The sequence below is a fragment of the Hippoglossus stenolepis genome, chromosome 13 (genome assembly GCF_022539355.2).
Source record: "Hippoglossus stenolepis isolate QCI-W04-F060 chromosome 13, HSTE1.2, whole genome shotgun sequence".
In the NCBI taxonomy this organism is placed as follows: domain Eukaryota; kingdom Metazoa; phylum Chordata; class Actinopteri; order Pleuronectiformes; family Pleuronectidae; genus Hippoglossus; species Hippoglossus stenolepis.
In genome coordinates this window covers 18,869,719-18,882,607 of record NC_061495.1, presented here as the reverse complement: position 1 = coordinate 18,882,607, position 12,889 = coordinate 18,869,719, and the positions used below count along the sequence as shown (strand labels likewise).

Here is a 12,889-nt window from a genome sequence, read left to right as displayed (position 1 = left end):
CCTGCAGTAAAATTAGGGGGGAAAATAAAAGTTTGAGGCCTAATATTTTTTTCTGAAATTAACGGAGCCGAACGTTTGTCTCTAAAAAATAAATTTTAAATTAATTGATCAGTTTTAAGTTCTGACTTGATTTTAAATCTGCACCATGCAACCCCCACATAAAGAGACATATAAATCCAATCAGCTGACGCACCGCAGGTTATAGGTGGAGTTCTGCTCAGATTATATCTTTCAAACTAATTTGTGAACTCAACAAACACAAAAAAGAAAAAAAAGAAATCAAGTGACGGAACACACCCCCCCCACCCCCTCCCCCACAAACATTTATACCTCCCATAATCGCGTTAATTAAATTTTCGTCGAATTAATTAGACACGCAGGCCAGCAGCCATACACAGCCTCCACGCATGGGGCCGATCCACCGTGGGCATTTTTAATGACCCCGTAATTCAATTAACCGCCTCCATCAGCTCCATCATTGATTTGTGGAGGAAGAAGGAGAGAGAGAGAGAGAGAGAGAGAGAGAGAGAGAGAGAAGGAGGAAGAAGAAGAAAAAAAGAAAGCTGCTGAAAGTTGAATTCTGCAAAGTCGAGGCGGCCTGTAATTGCTCAAGACACAGATCGGAGAGAAGAGGGGGTGGGGGGGCCGGGCTGAGGTGGCCGTGTATAAATAGTGTGCTCTCAAATACACAGTCACAACAGCAGGAGTGATCTCACCTCCTCTCCACCCCTCCTATCTGCCGCTGCTGCCAGCCTCAGCCCCCAAAAAACACAGCGCTACGTCCGTGAGCAGTGGTGCCGCTGGTGTGGTGGCGTGTGCGCACAGAGCCAGACGAGACGAGACGGTGCCGTGTCGTATTCCTGGCGGTCCACGGTGGATTTCCCCTGACCAGGACACACTACTGAGCGACAGCAGCGACCATGGAAGAGCTTACGGCATTCGTGTCGAAGTCGTTCGATCAGAAAACCAAGGAGAGCACCAAAGAGAGTATCACGTACAGGGAAGTTTTGGAGAGCGGCTTGACGCGGGCGAGGGAGCTGGGCAGCCCGGAGACAAACCTGCAGGACATAGCGGAGGGCAACCACTGCCCGGTGCATCTGTTCAAGGACCACGTCGAGCTGGAGAAGGAGAAGCTCAAGGACTTTAATGTTTCCAGAGGGACAGATGGTAAGATCTGTTTGGTTTTTTTTAATTTGAACAAACCGCTCCGTGCAGGGGATTGTGTCGCGGAAATGTCTCAAGTTCAGTTGTCTTGAATCGGCAGCGAGGCTTTTTTTTTTTTTTTTTTTACAAACCCCTGCAAATCCGTGCGTAAAAATGGTTTTAATTCCACCGCCGTGCGCCTTCACTTCGTACACGGACAAAGTTTACGCATTATTCTCTTTATTAAAACCATTATTTTTACAAAGCAGGAGGCGGGCCCATGGTCTGACCGTCGCTTTAACTGTTGGAGGATTGTTTTCAGACATTCAGCCTCGGGTCAAACGAAAAAAAAAAAATACCCTGGTATTTCTTATAATTCTAACAAAAGAATTATCATCTATTATTTCTGTGGCGTTTAGAAATTATTTTAACCTTATGTAATGAAAAATGTAACATTGTTTGCCAAAACAAAAAAAACATCTGTCAATAATCCAAGATAAACCCTCAACATTTCCAATTTACTTAACTTGTTTCTCTGTTAGTATTTTACAGAGCCTTCATATTAAATGTGGCTTTATTTAAAAGTATAACTGCAATGCTATTCTGATGTAGTTTCCCTTTTGTGTGACGTGCAATATTCTTTACATTATGTACCCAAAATCAAATGTCAGCTTCTTATAATTTGAACAATCTGCCACTAAACAAATGAAAAAGGGATTTTCCTCTAAAAACCCTCACATTTATGAAATATTTAAAAAGTGCAGTGAGACAGTTGGACAGGCCGATGTGCAGCGAGGACACTTTTAGACATTTAGTGAGTGTTCTTTAACTTGTTTCTATATTTATCCTGTAGCAGCAGTGCAAATAAGGCTCTGCACTTTTCTCTATTCTTCCTTTTTACTTTTTCATTAAATCCAGACCACAGAGAGGAAGTCTGCTTCGCTATGTGTGCGTGAGTGTGTGTGTGTGTGTGTGTGTGAGTGAGTATGTGTGTGTGTGTGTGCTTCATTTGATATTTATATAAAATCAAATGCTTTTCAGCTGTGGGGGAAAAAACACACTTTCACGTCAACAAACTACAAACGACAAAATGCGACAAGAACATTGAAGTAATTGCAGCAGTTGTCAAGTCTGTTACTAATAATAACAACACACATACCAGCTAATGGTGCAGTATATAGTCCAATTAAAATATAATAAAGCCTATATACTGACAACCTAAAAAACACAAGTATTTAAAGTTTAAATGAAAAAAAGAATAAATTGCTCGACACATTTTTATTTATAGTCTGGAGTAACTCCTCTGTGTTTCACTGAAGCAGGTAATGGGCCTACATCTTTCTCAGCTTCAGCCTGGACTTTAAATGGCTTATTAATGTGACATGACATGTATTGACTGATTTACCTTTACAACTGCACTGACACAGCTCACTGACTTATGGAGGCTGGAAATGTGCAGCCACAGGGCCCTCTCTGGAAGAATTAGGGTGTATATGTATATGTGTGTGTGTTACAGCCAACTGCCAGGCCTAAAGCAGGGGGCCCAGTGTTGGCTATGGGGGGGCCAGTACTGTAGGCTATGTGTGCGTAAGAGTGAAAGAAAGGCCCGTGATGTGTGCGTATTTACGCGTCTCCCTCAGGAGGCTGTAATGTCCAGTACTGAACGCGTCCTCTCCTCTTCCCCTCTCCCCTCTAACCCCGGGTCGCGTAACAGGGATATACGAGTGCAAGGAGAAGAAGGAGGACGTGAAGTCGGAGGACGAGGACGCGCAGGGCAAACTGAAGCAGCGGAGGAGTCGCACAAACTTCACCCTGGAGCAGCTGAACGAGCTGGAGCGGCTCTTCGACGAGACGCACTACCCGGACGCCTTCATGAGAGAGGAGCTGAGTCAGCGGCTGGGGCTGTCCGAGGCCCGGGTGCAGGTGAGGACCCCTCTGCCTCATGCTTCCCCTTTTTCTAACTGACGCATGTGTCTGTTAAAACACGGAGCTGCAGACCGAGCCACACACAGGAAACCACGTTTGTCCCACAACATTTGTGCAGAGACTGTGCGTCTGCAGCGATCACAGCCTCCTGCTCCACCACAGACAGTATTATTGCTGCTTTGAGGGATATTATTGCTAGGCGATGCATTGGCTGATATATTTCTTAGAATATGTGAGCGAGATGTTCTGCGATTTGTAGGCGTTGTGTCAATGACCACATTTTATTCTACCGCCAAAAAACAGCCATCATTCAAAAACAGTTGAGAAGAAATCAAAAATATTGCGCCACATATGGAAAACAATAAATTCCATGGTTTCCTCTTAAACTTATTTACCTATAAAATAATTCATGTTGTAAAAAGAATAGGCTGGAGGGGAAGTTTGTTGCCCTTTTTCTATTCTCTTTCATTCTAAATAATTCAGTTAGCCGGGTTCGAGTTCATGTTGATCATGTTTTCAACCTTGCAAAAAAATGCTACAAAACGAAATACTGGGTGAGCCTCAGGTCTTGTTTCAATAATTATAAAATATGTCAAAAATTACAAAACAAAATAGTGCAGCGTTTTGCTCCTGTATCTTCTGTGATGTCAATACACCATGTGTCCTGCAACATGCAATAAAATTAAAAGCCCATCAGTCTCCAGGCAGGTTGACCCCACAGACCTCTGAGATTAATGATGCAGCCTGTCCCCCACAAAAGCTCCAAGTCTGAAATATTTTTACAATATTCCTGCAGAGACTTTTAACTCTGCTACTCTGACATTCGTGTAAAAATCTGCAAAACATTGACTGGATGATTTGGGAATAAAGTAATTCAAATTTAGACTGAATATTTAACCATATTTGTCCAGCATGTGTTTCCTGTGATGTAATTAACAAGGAGCTAAATAGCAAAAAAAAAAAAGAGGAACAGAAATTCAGTATTTATAAAGGCAGTGGTTTGTTATTATAGATATCAAACAAGTTTAATCTGCTGTAAATCACCCGGGATGTAAGAGCGTCCATCAGCAGGCCTGCAGCCTCCACTCCTACGATCCTTGGAGGAGGAAGAGGAGGATGAGGAGCAGTGAAGAAGAAAAAAATCCCCAGCAATGATTAAAATGAATGAAGAGCCTGAATGGCTGCTTCAGGGGACGCGCTCTTATGTCAACTCGTATCCCTCCTCATTTTCTTTGTAATATCTGCCATAGGCTTGATGTAGTGTCGCCATAAAAACACATTAGAAATAACTCGATTCTGGCCCAACTCTCGCTGCTGTTCACCATCTAATCGGATGAATAAAAAGCCATCACGGAGCTTTATAAGCCCGTCGACTACCGGTTTGAGTCAAACACGGTCGGACTTGCAGGGCAACACTCGCAGTTATCACTAATAAAGTGTGAATTAAAAATAATTGATGGTGTAAATTTGCTTGGTAAAGACCCCAAGTTTGCGTTTCCTGTGCGTAAAATGGATGTGGACGCACAGGAGACGTCGTTTGTCTCTTATTGGAAAATGAAGCATTTTTTAAAAACCCCCATGTTTTGGACACTTTTGGGGACACGTTTCCTCCTCACTCGCTCACACACACTCGCACACACTCCCTGTGTGTTCGAGTGAATTGCAGCCATGAGAACCTGCGCTCCGAGCAGCTGTCAATGAATCTAATTGAAAGTTATGAGAGCTTGGTGAGGAGCAGGCAGTAATTCGGTTAGGACTAATATCTTTGGGTTTCTGGCGCGCTGCTAAATTAAATGTCATTATTCACTGTCTCTAATAAAAAATCAAAAAGGAAATGAGATTAGGGTATTTGTGAAGCGCATCATTGAGTGGTCCTTAATGAAGAAATAACTGTCTGAACCAGTGTAGTTCACTTTGCTTAACATACTGGCGCGTAATTGGAATTGATCTCGGTGCCCGTCTAATATTAGCCTTGATTTATCTGAGGGGTTTACTGTGCGTCTATGCAAAATCACCTGGGATTTTCATAAACACCTTTTCTACCACCATTTAACCGCTGAGCAGCTCACAGCTCAGCGCCCCAACACGTCCATCAGAATGCAGCGTGTGCCACTATTCATAATAACAACAACTGTAATGATGATAAACAACAACAATAATAATAATGATAACAACAACAATAATAGTAATAATAATTATAATAATGTTATAATAATTAAATTAAATTAGTATAATATATTTATGCTTATTCAATCTTAGGCTGCGAAAATATGACTTTAACGTCCCTGTAATGTGTGGACATACAATTTTTAAGATTTATTTTTAAAGGGCGAAACGATATATTTCTATTTTCACGTCACTTTTTCATTATTGGAAACGCTATCGACCGCGTTGCTGCTGCAGCCTCGTCCACACCACGTCGATCGTCGCGCCACGCAACTTAAAATGGCTCCACGGCACCTTGACTCGTCATCCTCCTCATTATCTTCATCCTCGTCCTCCTCATCAGTCTGTGCCCTTTGTGTAATTTCGCATCTGTAAATGATAATCAGTGCGGGGTCGGAGGAGGGAGGGAGGGGGGGGGATAATGTTATTCACGGAGGCAAATTAGGCTGATGATGATTAACAATAGGCCGGAGCCTGAAGCCTGCAGCTCCACAGACACTCGGCACACTGCAGGGTGCTTAACGAGGATTATTTCTCATTTCAAAAAATATCCTTTTAAACCAAATGTCACAGTATAATTCCCATAATGTTCCCCCAGCCTCTGTGAGCCTGTGGTAGATTATTCACTGCTGAGTTTACAGAGAATCTAGTTGTTTTTTACGACCTATAAAACCACTGTGTTCTCATAATAATGAACTGTGAAGCCCAATAATAAGTTTATAAAGTTTTTTTTATTCACCTATATCATTTTTTACTGTGGGTTATTTTCCCCCAGCCTCCATAAATCTTATTAGTTTCCCATAAATGTTTTTATTATAGAAGTATTTCATAGTACATTTTTCACAAACTGACAAATAAGATTTCATTTGAACTGATATAAACTATATGTGCTTTTCCTTTATTTGTTAAAATGAGTGGCCTCTCTACAAATTACAACTTTATTAAAATAACATCTGACATAAAATAAAAAATACATTTTTGATTTGATGTCTTTGTCTTATCTATGATTTACTTTTTCATTCACAGGTCTGGTTTCAGAACAGAAGAGCAAAATGTCGAAAACAAGAAAATCAGATGCACAAAGGTAAATATCTCTTCTTCTAATTTTATATATTCCTTTTTTTGGGTTATTTTACTTTAACTCTTTGTCACTATTTAAATATTTCTTTTTTTACTGCACGTGAAAAAAAACTCTGACTTCCTCACATAACAACAACTGTCTGGCTGTCTGACAGACATCTTTCCGTTCTCTCCAGGTGTTATTCTGGGCGGCGGCAGTCACCTGGACGCCTGCAGAGTAGCACCCTACGTCAACATGGGCGCTCTCCGGATGCCCTTCCAACAGGTAGGCCTCCTTCTCCTTGTTCGCTGACGAAGCTTGAAAAATTAAATCGAGCTCAGGTTTAATTAAATGTAGAAAAGTAAAAAAAAATGCAGGCAGAGTTGCAGTAAAATAAAAAAAAGATGATTACTCAGCATCCTGTGATGCAGGGGTGACGACTGGGGAATCTGTAATGGAGCTACACGGTGTGATTCTCAGAGTCAAAGTAAGCTTTCTATATTTGTACATCCACATGAATCTAGGCCATGAGTATAGCTATTAGATGGAAGTGATGTGTGTTGGAGGAGGGAGCAGCTCAGACCTCAGTGCACCTTTCACCTCGTGGCTGGGTTGAGAGGCTCGGCCTGTGCAGGCAGAGGGGAGCTAGGTGGACGGACATTTGATCTGCTGCTATCTGCTTTTGTGTCCTGGCTGCTTTGTTGTCGGCTTGACCCCGGTGAAAAAGCAGCGGCCTAATTAAGCCAACAGCGCGGCACATAAAAGAGATGATGAAAGCAGGGGAATGGAGTCGGGCTCTTATGGATATTGGCGTTGAGCTGCACTGGCAGGGGTGGAGGCTTGAGGCCTGCATACTGAGAGAGAGGCACACTGTATGAGGGTGAAACAGGCAGTGCGCACAGGCTGCACAGTTTTTTTTTACAATGCAGCATACGCATAGAAAACAAATTAATGGATAGTCTTGTGGTGGGGTTGGGTGGTGACTTGACATCGCAAGGTGTGAGGGTTAAATGGGGTTAAACCTTTGCATCCATCCTCAGGATCCAGAAGGAAAACTGCCACAATCATCTCACATGAAATAAACTAAAATACATATGCAAGCTGGGAGTGTGTGACACATGTACATTCACATGTGTGTGAAGATTTATCAGTGAACACACACGTCAAACCTCCACCACCTGTTTTGTCAGGGTCGCATTTCTCTCTGTCGTCTCCTCCAGAAAATCGAGTCTCAGTTTTCCACGAGTGCTTCTGCGATTTCATCCGAAGTCTGGAAATTATCAGTCACAGCTGCAGTTTGTTACCTGGTTGTTGGTAAATGAGATGTGTGGAGACGCAGTCTGCGGGAGGTTTTGTTTGGATTCTATCGCGGAGCTGCCGAGCAACGATAAATCTGTGGTTCTATTGAGTTTCCCCTTTCATTAACCAACTTCAGCTCCAGTCATTCTCAGTATTTTTGGGCCAAATATGAAAGGTAGCAAAGCGGCAAAAGAAAATATTTAGTCAAGTTAAAACTTTGACTTTATATCATTCTATTTTGGTTGGAGAAGAAAGCATGAAATAGTTGAGTTTTCCCACTTCTTCCTGTGGTGTTTGAAACACATGAGAAATGGCAACAGGCTCAGTTCGCTCCCTCTGAAGTGAGCGGATGCTTAATTTTCACCTACTTCTTATAAAATAATTGCCAAGAATGTGAAAACTGATATTCTATGCTCCTTATGGTTTCTTTTTTTCCCTTGACTCAGGAATATGTCTGGATAAATATTTATAACTCCAAATATGTGAATGTCTTTTTAGTGCAAAATTGTTTATTTATGCAATTGAATACATAATCAGGATAACAAGACTGCATATTTCCAAGGGTATAACGGAGTCCTCAGTCTGAATTAAACAAATCTGTTCTGGGTCCTAGAAAGACTTTGATTCTGGATGATTAAATTGGATGTGGTGTCTGAGAGCAATGTATGATTCATTAACTTTTAGAATAGCTGACGTGAAGAAAGGGCTCAAGTGGAGAGTGCAGCCCTTAAATATTTTCTTAGAAAACATAGTGTAAGCAACAGCTTTGAGGGGGTCAAATTTGAGGGAGTATTTAATAGTGTCAGAATGTGAAACCCGAATCCTAGACCCTCTTCACACACACACACACACAGACACACACAGACACACGGCCCGAGGCTCCGATGCCGACTAATTTTATATTTCGCTGTCCTGCAGGTCCAAGCCCAGCTCCAGTTGGACGGCGTCGCCCACTCACACCCCCACCTGCACCCTCACCTGGCCGCTCACGCTCCCTACCTGATGTTCCCGCCCCCTCCCTTCGGACTACCAATCGCATCTCTCGCCGATTCAGCCTCTGCAGCGGCGGCAGTGGCGGCGGCTGCCAAAAGCAACAGCAAGAACTCGAGCATCGCCGACCTGCGACTCAAGGCAAGAAAACACACCGAGGCTCTGGGACTCTGACCCCACCGGGCTGCCCCTCCGCTCGCCTGATGCCCATAATCGCCTCTCACACAAGACTGGGCTTGTGAAAGGGCCGTGACACTCACAGCTAAAACTAAACTAAACAAAAACACTGAGTGAGAATGAAAAGAGAGGAACACATACAGAGAGGGGGGAGAGAAAGTGTGTGTGGGAGAGAAAGGGGGAGAACAGTGGAGGAGGAAAATAAAAAGAAGGAGGGAGTGAGAAAATTGTCACAAAACCAGCTGCCAAAACAAACCACTTGTAGAGAACGGTAATTAAATACCAATGAAATCACCTTTTACTTTTCGCCCCAACAGGCAGGACTTCTGCGGGGCCAGTGGCTCAGTCCACTCCAGGCACAGATCACATCCCAAGGACCGTACAAACACATGTGGATGTCTGTCTGAGGGCCGGTGCCGGGGCCCGTCAGACCAGAGGACGTTAGAACAAAGCAAACTGGCAGGCAGCAGCAGGGCCAAAAGCAGAGCCTCGCTGACGCTGGCTGCCGCCATGTTGACAATGCGAACAGGTTGAGCATGTGGGAAACAGACTCACACACCACCTCACCGAAGCATTGGAACAGCTCTCACCTTTACATCCCCCCCCCAACCCCCATAGAAAAATTAAGGAAAAAAAACTTTAAAAAAAGGCCATATTTGTCTCCAACCACTGTGTTCCATGCTGCTGCCAAGTGCATGAGCTCTAATGGAGGACCATTCTGGGACTGGCCTCCATCCACACCTGACACAATCGCTCGACAACTGTTTTTAACACTGCCATTCAACACGCCGGCAGCCCCCCCCTACATCTACAAAGTGAAAGGTCTCCATTACGGTTTGATATCCCTCTTCTTCTGGACTTGTGCTATAGCAAAAAAAGCAACAACTCCTTTTTCCTTGGCCGCAGAGGGGAGAGACATTTTCTCTGTGTCGCTGGGCATGTGTCGGCGAGGTTCGGTTTGCTTTTCTCCTCACAGCGTGCTCCCTCTGTCCTTATTTCTTTCTGTTTATTGTGTTGTATCCTGGGTAAAGAAGTGATGATATGCCTTTGCACTTCAGGTCTTGTATGTGGGTGTTTACAAATGGCACTTACAAGCAGATACTACTTTACTAATTAAAAGGGGGGGAGGGGAATTTGATATCGTCATGTGATCAGCAAAACGGACATTATCTTGGATAAAGGGTATAAATGAGATTTTTTCTTCTTCTTTCTTTTGAAATTCTGAAAATATGAAGAAAGCATCAGTCTAACTGAAATGCAATGGTGTGCAGTTTAAGTGCAATACTGTAAATAGCAAAAAAAAAAAAAAGTAAAAACAGCTAGCGAGTTAGCTCTCAACGACAAAGAGACCCAATGATTTTCTGTTGCTTTCCGTGCACTGTTGGAGTGTTGAATTTCTTTGCCAAACACACCAGTCTATTCTACGGCAGTGTATATTTTGTTGAGTTGAAGAAAAGTCACTCGAAAAACCAGGTGCCATATCCCGCCGACCCTCCTATGTATCCAAGCGGTTTTGTATACATCAGGTACAGTTGTCACTTGTTGAGGAAGACATGAGCACATTTTTCTAAGCTGCAGAAATAAGGGGTGAATTAAAAAAAATGATCTTCGCTACTCTACTAACACAAGAGAAAAAAATCCACTTACTGATGGATTTTTTGGAAAATGTTCATACTAGAATCAACAAATCAGCATTGTAATCCAAAAACCAAGCAGTTGTTTACAATATGATTCGCTTAATTCTGCATGTTATATGTGACATTTCATCGTTGATTTCCACCTAATCCAGACTGTATTTTCACAAATTCCTCCAGACAAAATCGCGACATGTGGATTGTTTTTGGAACTCAAAGATTATTTTGACAACCTTTTCAACACTGCTGTCAGAGCGGCGACACACGTGCAGCCCCGCTTAGGGCCTGCGTACCTCTAACAGTCTCCAAACAACATTCTCTCTGTTCACAGACCTCCATTTAGAATCGTTTATCTATGTCTCCATTTTAAATTAAACATATGGGTGTTTTATTTATTATTTTGTCAAAAAGGTTTATGAAAGATGAAATAGTTGAACTACAAGTGTACATTTTTACATGGCTTTGCATTTATTTTTGTATGTTTTTTTTTTTTTTTTTAAGTGTTTGAATTAGGAGGTGTGGCTGTAGTGCATTGTTTGCCTAAAAAAATGTAGCGTGTCCAAGTTTACAAACATTTCAGGGATGGTTGAATTTAATAATACTCCATGGAATTTGTTGTACCCATTTAAATGATTCATCATTTCATATGCAAGCATGCCTAAACATGAATCATCGTACAGTTTGTTTTTTTCCCCCGTTTGATTCACAAATTATGAATGTACATCTTGTACAAGTAAACTATCAATAAAGTTATAAATATTTGTACTCAAGCTTTAAAATTTGACTTGTTAAACTGCACAAGGAACATCCAGTTTCATTCAGCAACGTACTTTGTACACAAGAACACAAACGAGACAAAGATCCTCATGAATTAAAGACGCAACTGACCGCATTTTAAAGACGGCAACAACTCTCCAGAGCTCCCCTTTAATATCTCAAATATCTTCGTCCTCATGCACGTCCCTGCTCTCTCCACGCCTCACACCGTGTTGGGGCTGATGCTCATCAACTGTCTCAACCTGTGGATCAATATCAATATCGTTCAAAAGTTGGCATTCACACAGACTCCGCGTTAGCCGGCCCAGCTCATCACATCCAATATGAGCCTCACAGCGACAGAGAAAATTGAGCTGCTATAAAATCCAGATGCACCCCCACGAGCGTGGAGCCTCGTGCAGGGGACGACTCTCTGCCTGTGATCGTCAAAATGACATAGATAGCGTTTGTTCGCTGCGACGTCGTCAAATAGAAGCAAGATGGCTGTAACCGGAGCCTGGAAGTGCAGCGGGGGAAAATAGACAGCAAACGAGAGATGTGTGGGATAGTGGACGCATGACATGTAATGTGCTCTGAGCTCAGACGGGATCTTTTCTCCTTGCTCCAACGGCGTTGATTAACTTTGAGCAGATGATGTGAGAAGGTCAGGAGTGGCCATGTGTTCATCAGCGTCTGCATTTGAATTCAGACTCCCCACGAGACACACACACACACACACACACACACACTTTTATGGATTATCGCTCTCTCCCTCCATTTGTTCGACCCACACATACTAAATTTTGCACTTCTAAAATGCTCAAATCATTGGTCTGCCTTATTTTTAAGTATATCAGCTTCCCCCGGGACCTTAATTCCAGATGTGTGTACACAGAGTAATTAGACCATGTGGTATAGTGGCCTATTGTCTGAACCCCATACAGGAATTAGTCCAAATGGCGTCCTGTTGAGTGCAGTACCCCCTAGAAGGTCGCCGCGCGTTTAATTTGTACCTCTTTGCTCATACATCAAGATTGAGTGATATAGTCGCAGACTGATGGCTCCGTATTTACCCAGTGACCCCTCCGGCTGGGGCCTGCTGGGCCGGCTCTGGAAATAACAGCATCCTTTTATGTGTACTAATAATTAGCAAGGCACACTCGGCCATCCATCAAGCACCAATGAGCCATGGCTGCTTTGTCAACATGTTCAGGCACATAAAGCTATTTATGTTGGCCACAGGTAACTAATACACAATAATATATTAATAGAGAGGGAGAGGAAAGTGTGTGTGTGTGTGTGTAAATTAGTGGACAGCTGTGCTCACTATTAAATTTACATCTGGTTAATCGTTAATGAGCTTCACTTTTTCTTGTGTCTGAATTTCCTTGTTGTTTTAAGAGAAGTGTGCAGCTGAGCCTGAATTCATTAAAACATTTATTATAAAACAACTGACATGCTCTACATTATGGGATGGACTTCAAGGAGTACCTACTAAACTGTAACAGTGACTGTTTTGATCTTCAGAAAATGTCCCATTCTGCTTCGTACGAGCACGGGCTGCAAAACATGCGAGTCCCAGAGGTCTGAGCCGTGGTGGTATGCTGCGCTACAGCTCATCAGCGGTCAAGTGCTCAGGGGTCACGTGAAAATAGTTTTTATCACATTTCATTCTCATAATCCTCTTTGAAATGTCACACACAACTATGATCAGACGGAATGTGAGCTGTCGCAGCCT

At 42.8% G+C, this 12,889-nt stretch overlaps 1 protein-coding gene across 3 annotated transcripts; it reads left to right on the top strand.

Annotated features, from left to right (window-relative positions):
* Window positions 1-674: 674 nt before the first annotated feature.
* Window positions 675-11,165, top strand: shox (short stature homeobox). Of its 3 annotated transcripts, none has more exons than XM_035173771.2 (6): window positions 677-1,167; window positions 2,858-3,066; window positions 6,262-6,319; window positions 6,492-6,580; window positions 8,513-8,725; window positions 9,079-11,165. In XM_035173771.2, exons 1-6 carry the CDS (start codon window positions 921-923, stop codon window positions 9,166-9,168), a joined length of 906 nt encoding a protein of 301 aa, XP_035029662.2. In that variant the 5' UTR covers window positions 677-920; the 3' UTR covers window positions 9,169-11,165. The 3 variants fall into 3 exon arrangements, with proteins under 3 accessions (XP_047198455.1, XP_035029662.2, XP_047198454.1); XM_047342498.1 differs by having other exon boundaries at window positions 6,471-6,580; XM_047342499.1 differs by having other exon boundaries at window positions 675-1,167; window positions 8,513-11,165.
* The last annotated feature ends 1,724 nt before the right edge of the window (window positions 11,166-12,889 follow it).